At 45.3% G+C, this 16,448-nt stretch overlaps 2 protein-coding genes across 3 annotated transcripts in view; both read right to left on the bottom strand.

The window, feature by feature from the left end:
- The window catches only part of TMEM47 (transmembrane protein 47), a 25,606-nt gene extending 21,848 nt beyond the window's left edge, over positions 1 to 3,758 (bottom strand). The window contains exon 1 of one of the 2 annotated variants that reach the window (XM_085860526.1): positions 3,103 to 3,758. In XM_085860526.1, the coding sequence (XP_085716652.1) occupies positions 3,103 to 3,343 (241 nt within the window). In that variant the 5' untranslated portion in view covers positions 3,344 to 3,758. The remainder of the gene's footprint in view (positions 1 to 3,102) is intronic. The other variant, XM_085860525.1, reaches the window with a different exon arrangement.
- Positions 3,759 to 4,624: 866 nt separating this feature from the next.
- The window catches only part of CFAP47 (cilia and flagella associated protein 47), a 181,091-nt gene continuing 169,267 nt past the window's right edge, over positions 4,625 to 16,448 (bottom strand). Inside the window, exons 20-23 of the mRNA XM_085860064.1 lie at positions 12,202 to 12,364; positions 9,022 to 9,180; positions 5,928 to 6,096; positions 4,625 to 5,166 (exon numbers count right to left, since the gene is read on the bottom strand). Of these exons, the coding sequence (XP_085716190.1) occupies positions 5,946 to 6,096; positions 9,022 to 9,180; positions 12,202 to 12,364 (473 nt within the window). The 3' untranslated portion in view covers positions 4,625 to 5,166; positions 5,928 to 5,945. The remainder of the gene's footprint in view (positions 5,167 to 5,927; positions 6,097 to 9,021; positions 9,181 to 12,201; positions 12,365 to 16,448) is intronic.

The following is a 16,448-nucleotide window of genomic DNA, read 5'->3' as shown; positions in this document are numbered from 1 at the left end:
TAGGCAGCACCAATGCTCTGCACAGAGTATGGTCCCAATGGATGGATGTATGGATGGAACTAATGCCGGTAGACAGGATACCCAGTTTAACATCCATCCGAGGGATGGCACATGCATTGATGAATCACCCTGCCTGTGAAACACTGGGATAACAGTCTATTGCTGAAGCAGGATTCAAACCCAGGCTAAACAGCTCAGAGGGGCTAAACAGCTCAAACCCTGTCATACCATATTTAAGTTAACCATAGAGAATCAATACGAGCAGTTAACTAAAAAGTATATGGAGATTAACAAGAGTATGCAGAGATTACCCGCAGAGACAATGGAGGTTAACCATGGAGTACATGGAGGTTCGAGATGGATCTGTATTGCAGGTTCAAATCCTGATACCTGAAGGTCAATGAAGAACTACGTAATGTATTCCTTGCTGCGAAACCCTTTTTCTCATACAGACCCATGTGCTGTCCCGCTGCATTGGACGGATGGATAATTTTTTTATGAACCCTTAAATAGGTAGCGAATGGCTGCGGACATGAGACAACTGCAGAACATTTCTCAACTTGCAAAAGGGCATTGACTTTGTCAGATGAATGTCCATCCCACAGCGAGTGGTTCAAGCACTCGGTCTCCCTGTCTCAGTTCCCGGTTTTGGCTGAGGGCAACTGGTGCATGGGGAATTGCTCACGAAAGCAACCGCACAAGAGCATTCTCTCAAGGCTGCTCCTGCAGTATCGATTTCATTTCAGTCTCCACTCGGCCAGATAACGCTGCCAAACCGTCCATGTCAAGGGCTCGTCTCGGGTTGAATTCTGTAACAACGACTCGTCTATCTACACGACTCCAAGATCACGATTCTCAAGCCCCTTATCGATTAGGTCTCCCAAAGCAGCAACAGTCACATCAGCAATATCATCTGTACCCAACTCCTGAGATTGCACTGAAGACCATGAATGGAAGGGAGATGGGTGGAGTGAGGGCAGAGATAATCAATGAAAAAAAACACTGGACTGGAATCCTAGTATCGTGTGCGGTTAAACGGGCAGCGAGCGATTCGCGAGACCTTCACCAAATATTTTCATTCAGCACATGTTGCTTTTTCTCAAAGAAAGATCATTGGGAAGTCGCTCCCCGAGCACTCATGGGCAGTACCCACTACGAGCATCGACTGCTGCTGCAGTGGAGATTGATCAGCGTGTCACTGGCATAGCAGGACTCCACCACCCCGTTCGTTAAACCCAACGATTACACCCCATCCATTAATCACACTGAGGCACCTGTTATAGAAAAGCTCTTTCCAGTGAATTCTCGAGGTCTTGCTAGCCCAATGAGGGCAGCCTTTTAAACGAATGAAGATCCGGTGTTAATCACTTCGGTGAAGCCAACCGAGTGCCGTTCTCAACGTTAATGCCGGAAAGAGTATGAAGTGGGGAAAGACATTGGAGAGAAGCTTTGCTAAATAATGCATGGAGCACCACTGGAGAGAAGAAAAAGATGTGCCTTTCGGGGAAGAATAGATATGCCAGGAAGTGCACAAGTCAGCTTTGAGTAGCTGTGCAAGGAGCAATGTGAGGAAAAGATCTTTTAGATGCTTTGTAGGTGGTTTGCAACATGACATCGACAAAATGTGTGGAGGTTCCATCGAAAAACAGCATTTGATGGCAACTACCTTACGAAAGTCAACTGTCCAGTACACTCAGGAATTGCGCGTTATTGACAAGCACCAACAGGCACAAAAATACGATGACGGAAGGGGACCTTGAACCAAAGGGTTTGGAAGCCGCACAAGCAGAGCCTGTGAATGTGGAGTGACGTGAAAGCTCTGTGCCCCCCCCCCTTTGAACAATGCTCTGAATCCTCCCCCACCCCACCCCCAGAAAAGGCTCTGTGTCCCTCCCCTCGAGAAAGACTCTGTGCCCCTCCCCTCAAGAAAGGCACTGCAGACCCCTTAAAATGGCTCTCTACTCATTTAAAGAGGATCTTTTTCCCCTTTAAAAAGAGGCTCTTTACCCCCTATAAAAACAGACTGTCACTTTAAAAATGCTTTTTTCCCCTTTAAAAAGGCTCTTTTCCCCTACAAAAAAAAAAGGTTCTTTGTCCCCTTAAAAAAGATTCTGTTCCCCCCTCGATGAGGTTCTGCAACTGCTGGAAAAGGCTTGCTCTGAATGTGCTCTTCCTGGAATACCCTAAACCGGCAATTTTATGTGAACTACCCTCAAGACTGGGATTCAGAACAAACATGAGTCTCCACGACTCGAAGAAGAGAAATGTTCTTATTCCTTTCCAAACTGCTTATTTGAACATCTGGCTCAACTTGTTTTCTTCTTGCTAGAGATGGATTTTACGTGTTGCCTGACTAAAGACAAGGTGCAGAAATGTTGCGAATGTCTTTGTGTTCACACCAGGTGTGCGCATTAAATGAAACAATCAACACCAGTAGAAGGGGTGGGGGGGGAGCCAGACCTGTGAGGGCACAAGAAGATTAAATAACGAATGGTTGCAAAGGGTTCAGGGGAACGCAGATTTCGCAGTTTTTTTTTTCCACTTGGCAGGAGCGAGCTATTGAGGAGTAAGCACAAGTTTTAAAAAACGCATTCTGTGCCGCTCAAGAAGAAAGGTGGGGGGGGGAGAGGGGCACAAAGTGGGTGGGAGTGTGGTGAGTCTGAAAGTATCTAAAACACTGCTTTAGTTGAGACATCATAAATAGAAACTTATTTTTTGGGGGGGGGGAAGGAAAGTGGAGGGTTACGTGTTACCATCGAAACCCTTGGCTGGTGATGCATTAAACTCGGTTCAAATACCATCGTCCTTATATTTCATGTAATCTACCTTGGTCTCCCAATGTCTGTGTCCTACATGCGATTTACATACAAGTGCCTTCATGAGCCTTCGATCAATGTTCAAAAAAAAAAAAAACACCTTTCAAAGTAAGCCTTCACATCGTGATGTCACAAATAAAGCGGCATTTCCAATGTTGCTCAACATATGATGACTTCCCCCGTCGAGTCAAGTGGATTGTTTAAGAACCGCATCGACAGCAAATTGTGCAATGCGGGTTTTGAACCAAACCGAGCCGAGCCCTCCCGGGTAGCACAAAGTCCGTACCGTTGTGCAGACTCAGGTTGCTCTTACATCCCCACACAGGCTGCGCTCCTTCACGGCTCGCGCTCCCTTCACATTCCTCCCACAGAGAGAGCTTGAAACCCTGGGCAGTGACCCAAGCCGGACTGAACACAGCCACAGAGGCCAGGGACACGGCCAGGAAGGCGCACAGCAGCGCGATTGCCTTGAAGGGACGCACGGCCACTGAAACACCCGTCTCCATCTTGCTTGCCTCCATGCACATATCACAAGCTCCTCACTCTGCTGCCCGGCCCCCAGTGCACCGAGTCGGCTCTCATAGCCCGATTTGCGGGCGGGAGGAGGGGAGGGATGTAACGAGGCAGGAGGATGGAGGGACGGGCCACGGGAAGTGGCAGGAGTACCAGCCCTCAAATGAGTCTGCCGCCTTTACGGCTTGACGGTGGAACTCGCAGAACGCGTCGGGTTCAGAGATCGCAGAACCGTCAGATAGGTCAATATCAAACCCACGACTTTTGCCCTTGACAGCGAAGGCTTACCCTCGCAGGCGCGTCAAGCTCACCTACATGGAATGCTCTGTTCAAAGCCACGATATCATGAAAGTTTATCCCAAAGGTGACACAACCGACCTAGGGATCTCCTCCCAATCCCAGTCACCCCCATGATGGCGAAATAAAGAAATAAATGGTCTCATGAACTCCTCCTTCACCACCTCCTCCTGCTCCTCCTCTCCCACTCATCTTCGTGTTGCCAAATTGATGGATTTTTACTTCCACACGCGCGGTTCCAGCCGTCAAACGCTTTCTTATTCTAATTTGCACCTTCTGTGGACTATAAAAGGACACTTTTTATAGGCGATTAGAGTCACTCAGAACAAACCGAGACATTCATAACCATCCTTATACACGTCGGGTCCAGGTGCGTGTTGCATTCACCGATTCCACAGCGCATGCACTAAAGCGGGCAATTTGCACTCTCCGGTGATTTGGGGAATTTTGTGCGCCTGTTCATCCGGGACGGAATCACCTTCACGCACCGTTCCCACCATTTCTGATGACCAGAGAGTGAGAGCCTCGTGCAGGGTGGGGGTCGACCCTGACGCATGCTGGTTGGAAATTCACATTCCAGTGATTGCTCAGAACCTGGGATGATGGTGTCCACGGTCGTACTGCTCCAAGCTCCCTCCGCAGCTTTAGAGGCTTTGCGCAAAGATATGAAAAAAGGGTCGTTCGCCGGGAGCAACCCCAACACATTCTCCCTCCTCAATATAGTAGGAGCACAGTTGGAGCCATCCGTGGAGTCCCCCACCCTGCCATCTAATGGGAGTATATACGAGATCATACGATTGTAAGATCCCCTATTATTCAGGCAACCCTCCCCAGAAAGCCATCAGTGCCATTGTAAATCTCGCACAGTCATAATTCGCAATTAGGTTTTGACGCAGGTATGCAAGTGATGTATCACATCATCAAATTGATGAAGAAATCATTTGAAGGGATCGAGGTGTGTAGGCAGATTATTGCGATGCAGACAATCTGCTGACAGTGAGACAAACGTGTGATTGCATTTATAGACAGCACGCGTGGTTTTTAAACTCTTCACACCGTGGCGTTTATTGCTTCATTGAAAACCCGAGTGAAGGACTCGTTTGGGACACAGGCCATTAGAAAGCGAACACCAAGGAGCTAATTTGGTGGAAACTCCTGTGATTCCATGTTGCAGAGTGTCGAGAAACCTCTGGACTGATGATGAGATGAACACCTTTAAAGGTTGGTCTCTTTAAGGGTCACTTGAAGGTTGCAGTGATAAAAAAAGTTATGACTTGTGCAAGGTCAGCATAGCTCCTCTAACTGGAGAAGATGGCCCTGTCTGAACGAGCCTCCCAGATAAAGTTGCGGGCACTCTTCGATAGACCTTGTTGGTCCTGCAGTTGCCGTTTGGGGTCAGTGGGGTGTTTTGTCGCCATGGTGTGCTGGGTGGCAGGTGATGATGCTGATAAAAGATGGAGTGGAGAGAGGACACAGGTGATGGTGGGTAGTACTGTGGAATCTCTCTGCAGATATTGTAAAGCTACCTCTCGAACATAGTCTATGAGAAAGGCACACAGACAGACAGAGGGGAGTGGATGTGTTAGTGATAGTGAGAGTGAGAGTGAGAAGAAACTTGAGCAGTGGATGTTTGGGATGTGAGGGACAACAGCATAACGAAATACACAAACATTATCGATTTTACACACTCCCCACCATAAGCCCCGAGTACCCCCTTTCTTACAAGTAACGATCCCCATGCTTTGCAGATTTTTCGGAATGCAGCACAAGAAATCCTCGGTTGAAAAGGAACGCTTTGTACAGTCCTATGTAATTGGGGGAATGTGGAACACAGATTAATGGATCTACACCATGCAATGGGCTGCGCAGGCGAGCGAGATCCCAGATGGCAACATCAATAAACACCTCAATTACTTGTCTATAACTCAAATAAACTATTATAGTGACTTTATCCATTTGGTCAGAAAATGGAGGTTGCCCTCAATTGTGGATAGGTCAGAAAATGGAGGTTGACCTCAAGCGTGCTTGCATTGTGGAATGCTTTGCTTGAGGGCAGTTTCTTCACACATTGGAACTGTAACAACTGTGGCCAATTTAAATAAATAATGAGAAGGATATATATTTATGTGTGTGTGTGTGTGTGTGTGTGTGTGTGTGTGTGTGTGTGTGTGTGTGTGTGTGTGTGTGTGTGTGTGTGTGTGTGTGTGTGTGTGTGTGTGTGTGTGTATATATGATAACACCTTCCCCCATTTTCCTCATCCAACACAACCCCCTTATATTCCTCCATCATACACATCTCACCTCTACAAGTAGCATGGCTCAGTATTTCCTGCCATAAGAATGTGGCATAAAGGAGATAGACATGAGTAAGTCATGGGCATCACAACAAGGTAACTCTCCACCTTTAAGTTCAACTGAAAAGTCTGGGTCGCTGTCTGGAAGGAAGGTGGCCATGAACGGTAGCGGGACCCTGGAAAAGGATAAAAGATGACATTTCAATTAAAATGAACATGGTAGGCCCACGCATAAGCCGAAAAATTCATAAGCCCTTGCGCTTTTGAAGCCCCGTGTGGTTATAAGACAGTCCCAACAAATTTGTTGTTACATCCCATGGTTACGAAGCCTTTGTAGCACAGTGAATAAAGGAGAGCACACGGAGAATGCACATGTACGTATAGGTCTCACTATGTACGTAAAGGCCAACTCGAAAACCTGCTGTATTACAATTCATACACCTCTAATTCTTAACCCTCGCAGGACCAATGGGTTACAGGTATACCACAGATTACGTTTAATCTTCAACGGTTTTGGTCTCAATGGTTGCCACCACGGTTCATCATGAGCCAACAAAAAAAAAAACACTGCAAACATGACCCAATCTTTCTGCTGAAAGTTTCACAACAAGCAGATAAAATTGATGCACTAATATTCCGCACAATGCATAAGGATTTTCAAAAAATTTGTAGCAAGCATTTTGATAAATTGCTTCAAAGCAAGAAAAATAATGGATGAATTGTACGTTACAAACCCCCACACCTCGACTCCCAATTTTTTTTTTTATACACATCAAGGACTGGAAGGATAGCTTTGAAGTAAGCGCATTCACTAATTAGGGTGTCCAGCCTGGGTTCGAATCCCGAACCAGGTATAAAAACTACCATCCTGGTGGGTAATATGCAGAGCGATGCATCAACGTGTGCATCGTCCATCGGAAGGACATTAAGCCCAATAACCATCTGCCAGCACTGGGGGTGTTGATGGACGTTAAAAATCCGACAGTGTGTCCTTCAAAAAGAGCAGTCAGATCATCGCCGGCACACGAAACAAATTACAAGTTACTACCACTTCAACTTCAGGCCTGGCCAACCAGTTTGTGAAAGACTTTTGCCAGAACTGCCCTTCCCCCTGGCAGACCCCGTAATAATGTGGGAATAATTGGGGCCGTCAGAGAAGATGAAGGTTTTTAAACAATTAAATTGTAATTTTAGTTTATTTACAAACATGCATACTTCACGACATATGATAAACAGGAAAATGTGCACAAATCTACGCAAATCACAACGGGGAAATGTTTCTGTTGTCTGCAACAATAAAAAAATGCCGATAATACAATTTATCGTTATTATTCGGACGAGGTCGAGTGAAGCGAGGTCGTTCATGCCTGCCTGCTACGTGAAACATGACAACCCATGCTTGCAGAAAATGGGTTTTCTGGAATGCCGGCTACATTTTCCATCCAATCATCATGTATCGTTGTATGAAGCTAAGGTAGTGGACAAAAAAAAATGGATACACCAATGCAAGGTCACTTAATAGAGCATTGGTCCACCACGTACGGCGAGTACTATCTGTATGCACCGTGGCGCAGTCCGCCAGTATCTGGAATTCTGCAGGAGGGATTTGGTGTCATTCTTCCATGAGAAAGCCAATCAACTCACACCTGTTTAATGGAGGAGGAAAACGCTGTCTCGGGCATCGTTACAGAATATCCCACAAATGCTCGATTGGGTTCAGAACTGGTGACTGAGAAGGCCATGATATGAGGATAACATCAGTGTCATGTTCATCAAACCATTGGGTGACCACACGTGCTCTGTGGATGGGGGCATTGGAGGTCTCTCTTGCAGCCATGCTAGTCATAATCAAAGGCAACCAGATCTGTGCGAAATTTTGATACATCACCATAACCATGCTGGGATGTTATATGCTGAATTAACACATGGGCCACACCTGTGTGGAAGTTGTTGCTTGGTGTCTGTCATTTACCCATGTGTTTTCAGTTTTTTGTCCCCTACCTGTAGATTTTACCATTGTACACAGTTCTTATTTAGTCAACTTGGTTATACACCTGGTGTAGGCTTATCAGTTAAGGTGGCTGGCTTAAGATCTTAGGTCTTGTTTTTGAGTCCCTGTCAGCCGTTGAACCAGGTGGGGTTGACTCAGCCTGTCATCCTTCTGAGTTCAGTGAAATGAGTACCAGTGTACTGATAATAGAGGGCATTGCATCAGCGGCACAGCCACTCCCCCAGAAAATGATGCAACCAACAGCCACAGTTTGCATACGGTAGCTAACTTGGTTGTGGGATGGCTTTGAAGGTTGATGATGAGTCTTTAGATGACTCATTAACATCAACCTTCAAACGACAGGTGCATATGGATAACAAGTTGATGAGTCTTTACTTGGTGTTGGGAAAGGAGATGCGCAGAGCATACTGCACAAGTGCAAGCACATCTACACTTGCCACTCGAGGTGGTTCAAGGCCAAATCTTCCGATCAGGAACCAAAAAATAATAAACTTAATTAATTTTTTTTAATCGGGAAAAGAATCCCGAATCAATTTCTCACACTTTTCCAGGAAGTCCCAGCAAACACTTTACCAGGATAAAACACTAACTTGTGCTCCATTTGAAAGCTTTTCTCAACTCAAGCTCGAGAAAATTAGGCTTTCACAATCTCTAATCTCTATCATACCGGGCTTGTCAGCAGTGTGGCACAATAGACAACAGAGAAGATAATGAGCACTAAAATATTATCCTGAACTTTGTTGACTGGAACTTTCAGTGGAGTCCTTTTTCATCTCATTCGCACAAGGGCCTCGGCCAATGTTCCCCAACATGGTCAAGGATGGTTGTGGACACCTAATACCGAGTATAAATTTCTCAGAACAAGTATAAGCATCCGTGGCATAATGTTATGACACCAGGACGAGTCCCAAGTTATTCTTGCAGTGTTCAGGTGACCTATCATGTGACCTCACATGCAAATGCTGTTGGTGCAAGCGAAACATAATGTGAAGGCAATGCTGTCCCCCTCCCCCATTCATTAGTTTGAACAGGAATAGTGTGTGTGTATGAGAGAGTTCTACGAAGTAGACAGAGAAACAAAGGCAGAAACCGTTGGTTGCTCTGAATCCTGAAGGTCTTGAGAGCCTCCTTGTGAAGACCCGAGGAAGAAATGCAAATCACTTTGTCAGGAATCAAATCGGTGGTGACAAATTTGATTGAAAACCTCCACATTCTTCCACCGTTTGCCACACACAACACCACTGAGGACCTTGGTGAAAAAGGGGGGAGGGGAGGACGATTTTACAATTCCAGTCACGGATTATCCCCTCCCCCTAACACCTCTCGCCCACCCAAATTATTTCAATCAACATGTCGTGATGCTCAAAGCAAGGGGAGGTCCATTTCATGCTGGACCTCAATTACGTCCTTTCCAAACTGTCAAATGGTGGCCTCTTTCACATGCCAGTCTGGGTATCTTCATCAGAAGCCGCCTTTTCCACTGCTACAGTTCTCATCTCCGTGGGAATTCGGAGTCGCTTTGAGTTTGCTTTATAAGGGCAGTGGTAGCCGAGCCAGGAATTTAGGCGCTCGGCTTAACGGCAGGCGCATATTGATAATATATGGATACGGGCCTCGAGCCTTCTCAACGCCTCCTGGCTCTTTCCCACGCACACACCATATTTCCAGACGACGGGCGGAGGGAGGCAGAGAATTGTGAATGAGATGTACGCAGACCCCCGTCCACTTTATTCATGCCAAGGTCTCTCGCGGGGCTTGCTGGAGTCGCGGCGTTATGAGTTATCGCACCATCTGCAAGTACGTAGCGGGAAAGGATAACCGGGCCCTAACTGGGCATGGACCGATCCTTCGGTGGCGAGGGCGGGTCAAACACTTTTTGGTGTCAATCTGTTTCATTGACATCGTATTCCCACTTCACCTGCACAATAAACTATCGATTACGATCTACTTCCTCCTCATCACTCACTGTATATGCAACAACTGGTAGGGCAAAGGCAAATCTGCAGAGAAATGTTTCAGCAATTCCTAAACGATGAATTAAATAAATAAATAAATAATAACACTTCCCACTGAATCTACGAAACCATACAAGAGCCAACATGTTTTCCAGGTAACTCTACAAACGGAGACTTCTTCTCTTATCTTTAACACCTTACAATGAAGAGCGGAGCACACTTAAAGTTAGGACAGTCAGAAGCAGTGCAAGTAATCCCTGGATTTCCGGGTCATTGGTAACGAAATGCAAATCGGCATTATTAAATAGACCTGAATGTTACATGGCGTTTAATGCGCACTTGAGAATTACACTTCTCTCCATTTCACCGGTTTCATTTTGCACAGAGATTTGCATTACAGCGGGGACTGTCACCTGGGGGGCATTTAGAAACATTATGCGTAATATTGTGGAATAAAAGTCCCTAATATGATACGGTGTGGTTTAATTTCCCACCGCCAAGTCTGCATCAGATGATGCATGTAATTGTCTGCAGGGACAGAGGTCCCGAGGTGATCACGTGACACACACTGGCTTTCAACAATGCGCTGGGCCTCGTTTGTTCATTATCAACTCGGCCGACGGTTTCCGCGCGATCACCAAAAAACACCATCAGAAGTCAGCTGTAGCTTTGGGTTACTTTGGCAGTGATAGGCAATTCCTTCCCAGAATTCCCTGGGGTGCCAAATCGGCAGAAACCGATACCAGAGGTCGACATATTGAGAGGGCTACCGAGAGGGGGACCACCATCTTGTTTGCACTGCTGGTTGGTATCTTCCCTCACTTGGCAGAACACTAATAGATCTGTGGAGTTGAAAAAGCACCATTGATGAGTGTGCACGAGATTGCATTCCTGCACCAATAAGATCCATTGGAATTTTATTTGTTGACAAAAGATGGCATCACACAGGAGAGAGTTGGAGATAACCATAATGGGATGATGTTCTTGGGGATTAATGCAAAGTATAGGCCACGTATCCTGAAGGGATTATCGAGGCCTTTATTCCATTCCTAAATCTGAAAACGATGTTCAAAATGTCTACTCCGAGCACAAGTCGTACGGGGGTCGGGTGTTTGTTTGGCCAGGCCGGTCCTTCAGTACGCCAGACCAGTCAGGACTCACTAGTTAAGTAGGTTATTGAAGTTTCATTGCACTTTTTGGACGAGCTCTCCATCTTCAAACTGCTTGTGACCTCCACTGTCAGGGGCGGGACAGTGCTTACCAAAAATCTCAAGTCACTGCGAATTGGCAACTTTGCAGACACGGTCCGATCAACTAGTTTGCCAAAGAATACAAGTGGGTTTGCAAAATGCAGAACGAAGAACGAGTGTTGCTGGTGAAGGCGAATGTCGTTCTGCGTCAGCGGACTGATGCAACAATGGATGAAATCGGAAGCACGTTTATTGAGGTGTGCTAACCGTCGTGGGAAGCAAGGAGAAGCTGACTTTTCGGGTGATAACCCTTCATCAAAGCAAAATAAAGTTTGTAAAAGCCTAACATATGCAGAGTCTTGGCAGTACCTTTGCACCCTACAAGCCATCAACTCACAGCTCCATATGACAAGATACCCTCCTGCTATCATTTTTCTTTTAAACTATCTCAACAACTTGTTTTGTGCAATTTGTCATGGCCAAGTTCATTGTGCCACTTCTATTGTGTTCAAGACCTGTTAGTAAAGCCTTTCCTTTTCATGGATCTCATAAACCACATTCTGTATTTTGTTTAGTGTTCAGTCTTCAGATAGTCTCCCTCTCTTCTGTCCTTGAACCCTGCTGTTGGTGTATTTCCACCCTTTTCTTGATACTCTTCCTTTTGTTCTGTTGCATCATGATCCCTTCAGTGTTAAAGCTCTTCCATGAGCCTTGACTGCATACAAAAAAACAACTCTGCGGCCCTCACGATCCGATAAAAAAAATGAGCATTGATGATGGACATAAGTACTGTACTTGCGCTACTACTCTGATTGCCAAAACCCAGCATTTGCGTTGAGTGGTGCAGCGACGTTGTAATAACTAGACGAAGCCACCAGATTAGCATCCACCCAAATGGCGGTGTGTCGGCTATGATATCTCGTTACGAGTACCATCAGGTGAAGAGATTGCTATCGAGTGATATTCCATTCTCTAGCCTTGCTCGAACCATACTACTCCACTGAGAATTTAAAAAAGTGACAATTCCCCCCCACCCCCTCCCCACTCATGGATCTTAAACAGCATTTCCAATGTCCAAATTCAGAGATCCATCACAGATACAATTTATCTTAGCAGTCAGCAAACCTTGCAGATAAACGTGGTGTACACACAACATGGAGCTGCAGCCCGACCAGGCCCGTGTTCTTATCGTGCTTCTGTCGCTGTAGATTGATGGTTAGGGTGTCCTCCAGAGCAGAGCGTGACTTCGTCAAACCAAACTCCAACCAATGCTCAAACTCCTCGGTGACTGGGTGGTGGGGAAAGGGAAGTTTGAGGGTCAGAGGGTGCACCGCAGGATGGATTATTGCACCACATTTCAATCAAAAAGCCTTGGCTTTCGAGGTGCCCTTTAAATCTCACCTTGCAGTGGAATGCTTCTCTATCGGCTATCACATGGGGTAGAGAAAATATCGGCTTTCTGCATTGTTTCTTCAACCCCTTCCCCGGTGGAATTACTATCATTTCTGGAATTCCAGAAAATGATTACGTGATGGATAATCAACACAGAAAACCAATTGAATGATGCATCATTTACGTTTTCTTTTTTATGCTAAATTTACTTTGGTTCTCAAATTTCTACTATTGTGAGGAAACTCTGCCTTCACCTTGCTGATCATGTAATGTGCCATGAGGAACCCCGAAGAAGGGGGCGTCCTCTCATAGCCCTTCAGAACATCATCGAGAAGGACACCAGCCTGAGTGGCGTTGATCTAGTCAAAGCTACGTAAAATCGAGAACACTTGAAAAATATCATCATGTCAGCACGTTAAGTGGATAACATAAGGGAGGAAGGAATACAAAATTTTCATGAGAAGCAATGCGAAGTGCTGGGAATTCCCAGCTGCCCCCCACCCCCACAAACCTCTCCCCTCCCTCTCTCTCCAGTAATCCACAAGCCGCAATGTTTTATGCAACATCCTTTCTGATGTAAACCACAGCGAATTATTCACTCCCACCCAAGTACACAACCAGCAATTTTATTGTACACTGTGCATGAGGAAAGGACCGCTGCAAACACACAGGGGTTTTATACGAGAACAAAGCAGGACGGATTCTATTTGACCCCAAAGTCAAGTACATTTTCTGGCCCAGCATCACATGGAATGAGGGTTGAGGGTGCCTTGAAAGCAAGACTGACCAGATTGCCCTTCCTATACTAAAATGGGCCTGGGACTAAAGTGCTGTCAATGAACCCTCGTCTAATAATAAACACTTATAGCACTGGAGGGACAACTGATGTAAGCTTTCCCACAAAGTACACCATCGCATGAAGCACCGCAGGGTGATGATCCACCACAATCCATGAAATACAAATGATAATCTGACATTCGACGAGTACAAGAAAATTTAAATATGCATTTCGATAAAATAGACATTATCAAAGCTTTTCGACTTGTACTCATCAGGATAAAACCACAAGTAGATGAAGAAGAAGCACCAAACTCTCATTAAAAAGTTCCAATGTGATGTCCTCAACGTTGATTGTTGGAACCATGGAGTATCACCAATAATGAGTAGGTTCCACCAATCAGGTAATCCCATTCTTTCTTTCTCTCAACCAATCACTGTTGGTTATAATCGATATAATCGATCTGCTCTTGTGCCAGTTTGAGATGTCACATTCAATTGACTGTGAAATATAGAGATATATACACTGGCAGGGTATGCTTACACATTGTAAGGAATAACGAACTGTGCTTTCACATTTTCTCGGGTCACTCACCTGCATTAATTTTTTTCATTTATTTATATTTTAATTTAGGGACGTTTTCCAATGGTTCTGCGATTTTACCACTGTGTTGGCTTTGAGGTCTGTCAGCACGCGAAATTACCGTGGCTTCTTCATTGCCTCGGGTCGCTCACCTGCATTTTTTTCATTTATATTTTCATTGACGAATGATATCCAACAGTTTTGTAACTTTTCCCGGAATATTGGACACAAAATTTCAGCTTTCTACGTCACACTGAAGGTACCGAACATTAATATCAGTGAGTCAGTGAGGAGTTAGAATGAGCTTCATGTAAATATAATAATACTAATTATTATTATGATGGATTATTATTATGATATTATTATGATGGGAATACTAAGGGATGATGGGGGGAGAAAAAGAGGGGAGAGGGGGAGCATGACGAGGTGGAGGGGGAAAGAGAGGAGGTAGGGGTAGCGAGGACGGGTGAAGGAAGGGAAGGCAGCATGGGGTGAGAGGAAGGGAAGGCAGACGTGTGGTGGAGCATTAATTACAATTCGTACCGTCTCATCAAAATGATTCTGCATAGAATAACAGTGAAGATGGAAATAAAATAATGTCTGAAATCCATTTTCTACCCGGTCATACTATAAATACCACCCGGACATGTCCGGAGATAAACTCTGCCTGAAGACATGCATGACACATTCAGAGATAAATACTACCCAGACATGTCCGGAGATAAACACTGCCTGAACACATCTAGAGACAAACAAACACGACAAGGACAGGTACAGAGACAAACACCATCCAGAGATAAACAATGCCTGGACACACCCAGAAAAAACTCGGTCCGGAGACAAACAGCACTCGGACACATCCGGAGACAAACATCGCACAGACATGAACACCGATTGGACACGTCCTGAGACAAACAACACTAGGAGATAAACACTGCCTGAACACAAACACCATCCTGACATGTCCGGAGACAAACACCGCCCAGACATAGTCACCACACGGACACATCCAGAGACAGAGAGAGAGAGAGGGGGGGAGAGGGAGACAGGTGTGGGAGGGGGGGTACTGAACTGCATTGAGAGGGGGTAGAGCAAGGATAGGACAAAGAGAGAGAGAGAGGGGGGGTGGAGAAGGGGAGTTAGCAGACAGAAAATGTATGCTTTATGAACAAAACACACATATACACAATATTAGTGCTTGGCCAATATCGGCAATTCTTCAGGAATCGACAGATTGGAGTCAGTGTGATTACTGATTACAGCACACACTTTATACAACACAAAAACCATGTGGAGCTTTCACCCTTGTTTGGGGGTAATTTCAAGAAACAAATTATAATATGGATACAAATAAACACGACATGATAGTGACTGAAGCTTTTCGTGCTGCACTCTTCAGGGTAAAACCTGCCAAGTGGTTGGGAAAGGAACTGCAACCAGTATTGGGTTCACTTTCTCATTTCGTGGTTAAGGATTCCTTCACATTTGCAGAATCAATGAGAGCTAAAACACCGACAAGTGAGGACAACATCACGGCATCCTTTGATATTAAAAGCTTGTTCACGGATGTATCATTGACGGAGACGATTGAGATATCTGCACGTTTGCTGTATCACACCGATCTGGAACAACTGATGATCCCAGAACACGTCTTCGTTGAATTAATGAACACAGCAACAAGGGAGGTGGAATTCAGTTTTAACAACATGATGTATGTTCAAACGGATGGTGTGGTCATGGGTTCTTAATTAGGCCCAGCTCTTGCAAATATCTTTGTAGGCTATCATGAAATGCAGAAACTGACTGGTCGGCAAGGGGTCGATTCCCCCATCGTATACTATCGGTATGTTGATGACATTTTTGCTTTGTTTGAGTCTCGGACGGCATGTGACAATTTCCAGACATGGATCAACACTCTCCATCCAGCATTGAAGTTTACCACGGAGCTGGAATCGTCAAACACGTTACAGTTTTTGGACGTGTTGGTTGATGGATCCAACCTTGGTTTCACAACATCCGTCTACCGGAAGCCGCGTTTCACAGGGCAGTATACTCGGTGGGACTCCTACAGCTCCATGAGAAACAAAATTGCCTTGATCAATATCCTGGTTAACAGAGCAAAGAGGATTTGTTCACCTTATAATCTTCCTGCCGAAATTGACAAAATCATGAATATACTCGTTGAGAATAGTTATCATGAGCATATAGTTAAGAGATACACACACAAGTTTCTAAACACGACAAAAGATTGGAAGATTGGTCCGGACAAATGTCCAGTCTATATCAGGATGCCCTGGAAAGGGCAATCATCATGAAGGTTTGAAGTACAAATCAAACATATTGTGTCCAACACGTTTCTGGCTGTGCAACCCCGAGTAATCTTTACCTCTCGCAGTTTGCTGGCGTCAGTCAACAAGGATGTGCTACCCACCTCACAAACCAGCAATGTTATTTGTGAGTTTAAGTGCCGATGCGAAGCTCGGTACGTGGGCCACACAACACTAAGATTGGCTGATCGGATCAAACAACACATCCCCTTGGTGATACGAAGAAAGATTATGAGGGTTAGAACACAACCAGTGTGAGCATGTAGAAATATCTAGCAACCACCCACCACTGT

This window comes from Eptatretus burgeri, chromosome 16, assembly GCF_056783735.1.
Source record: "Eptatretus burgeri isolate ZD-2024b chromosome 16, Ebu_testis_v1, whole genome shotgun sequence".
NCBI classification, from domain to species: Eukaryota; Metazoa; Chordata; class Myxini; order Myxiniformes; family Myxinidae; genus Eptatretus; species Eptatretus burgeri.
Note: the sequence above shows the minus strand (reverse complement) of the source record. Positions and strands in the feature narration are given on the sequence as shown.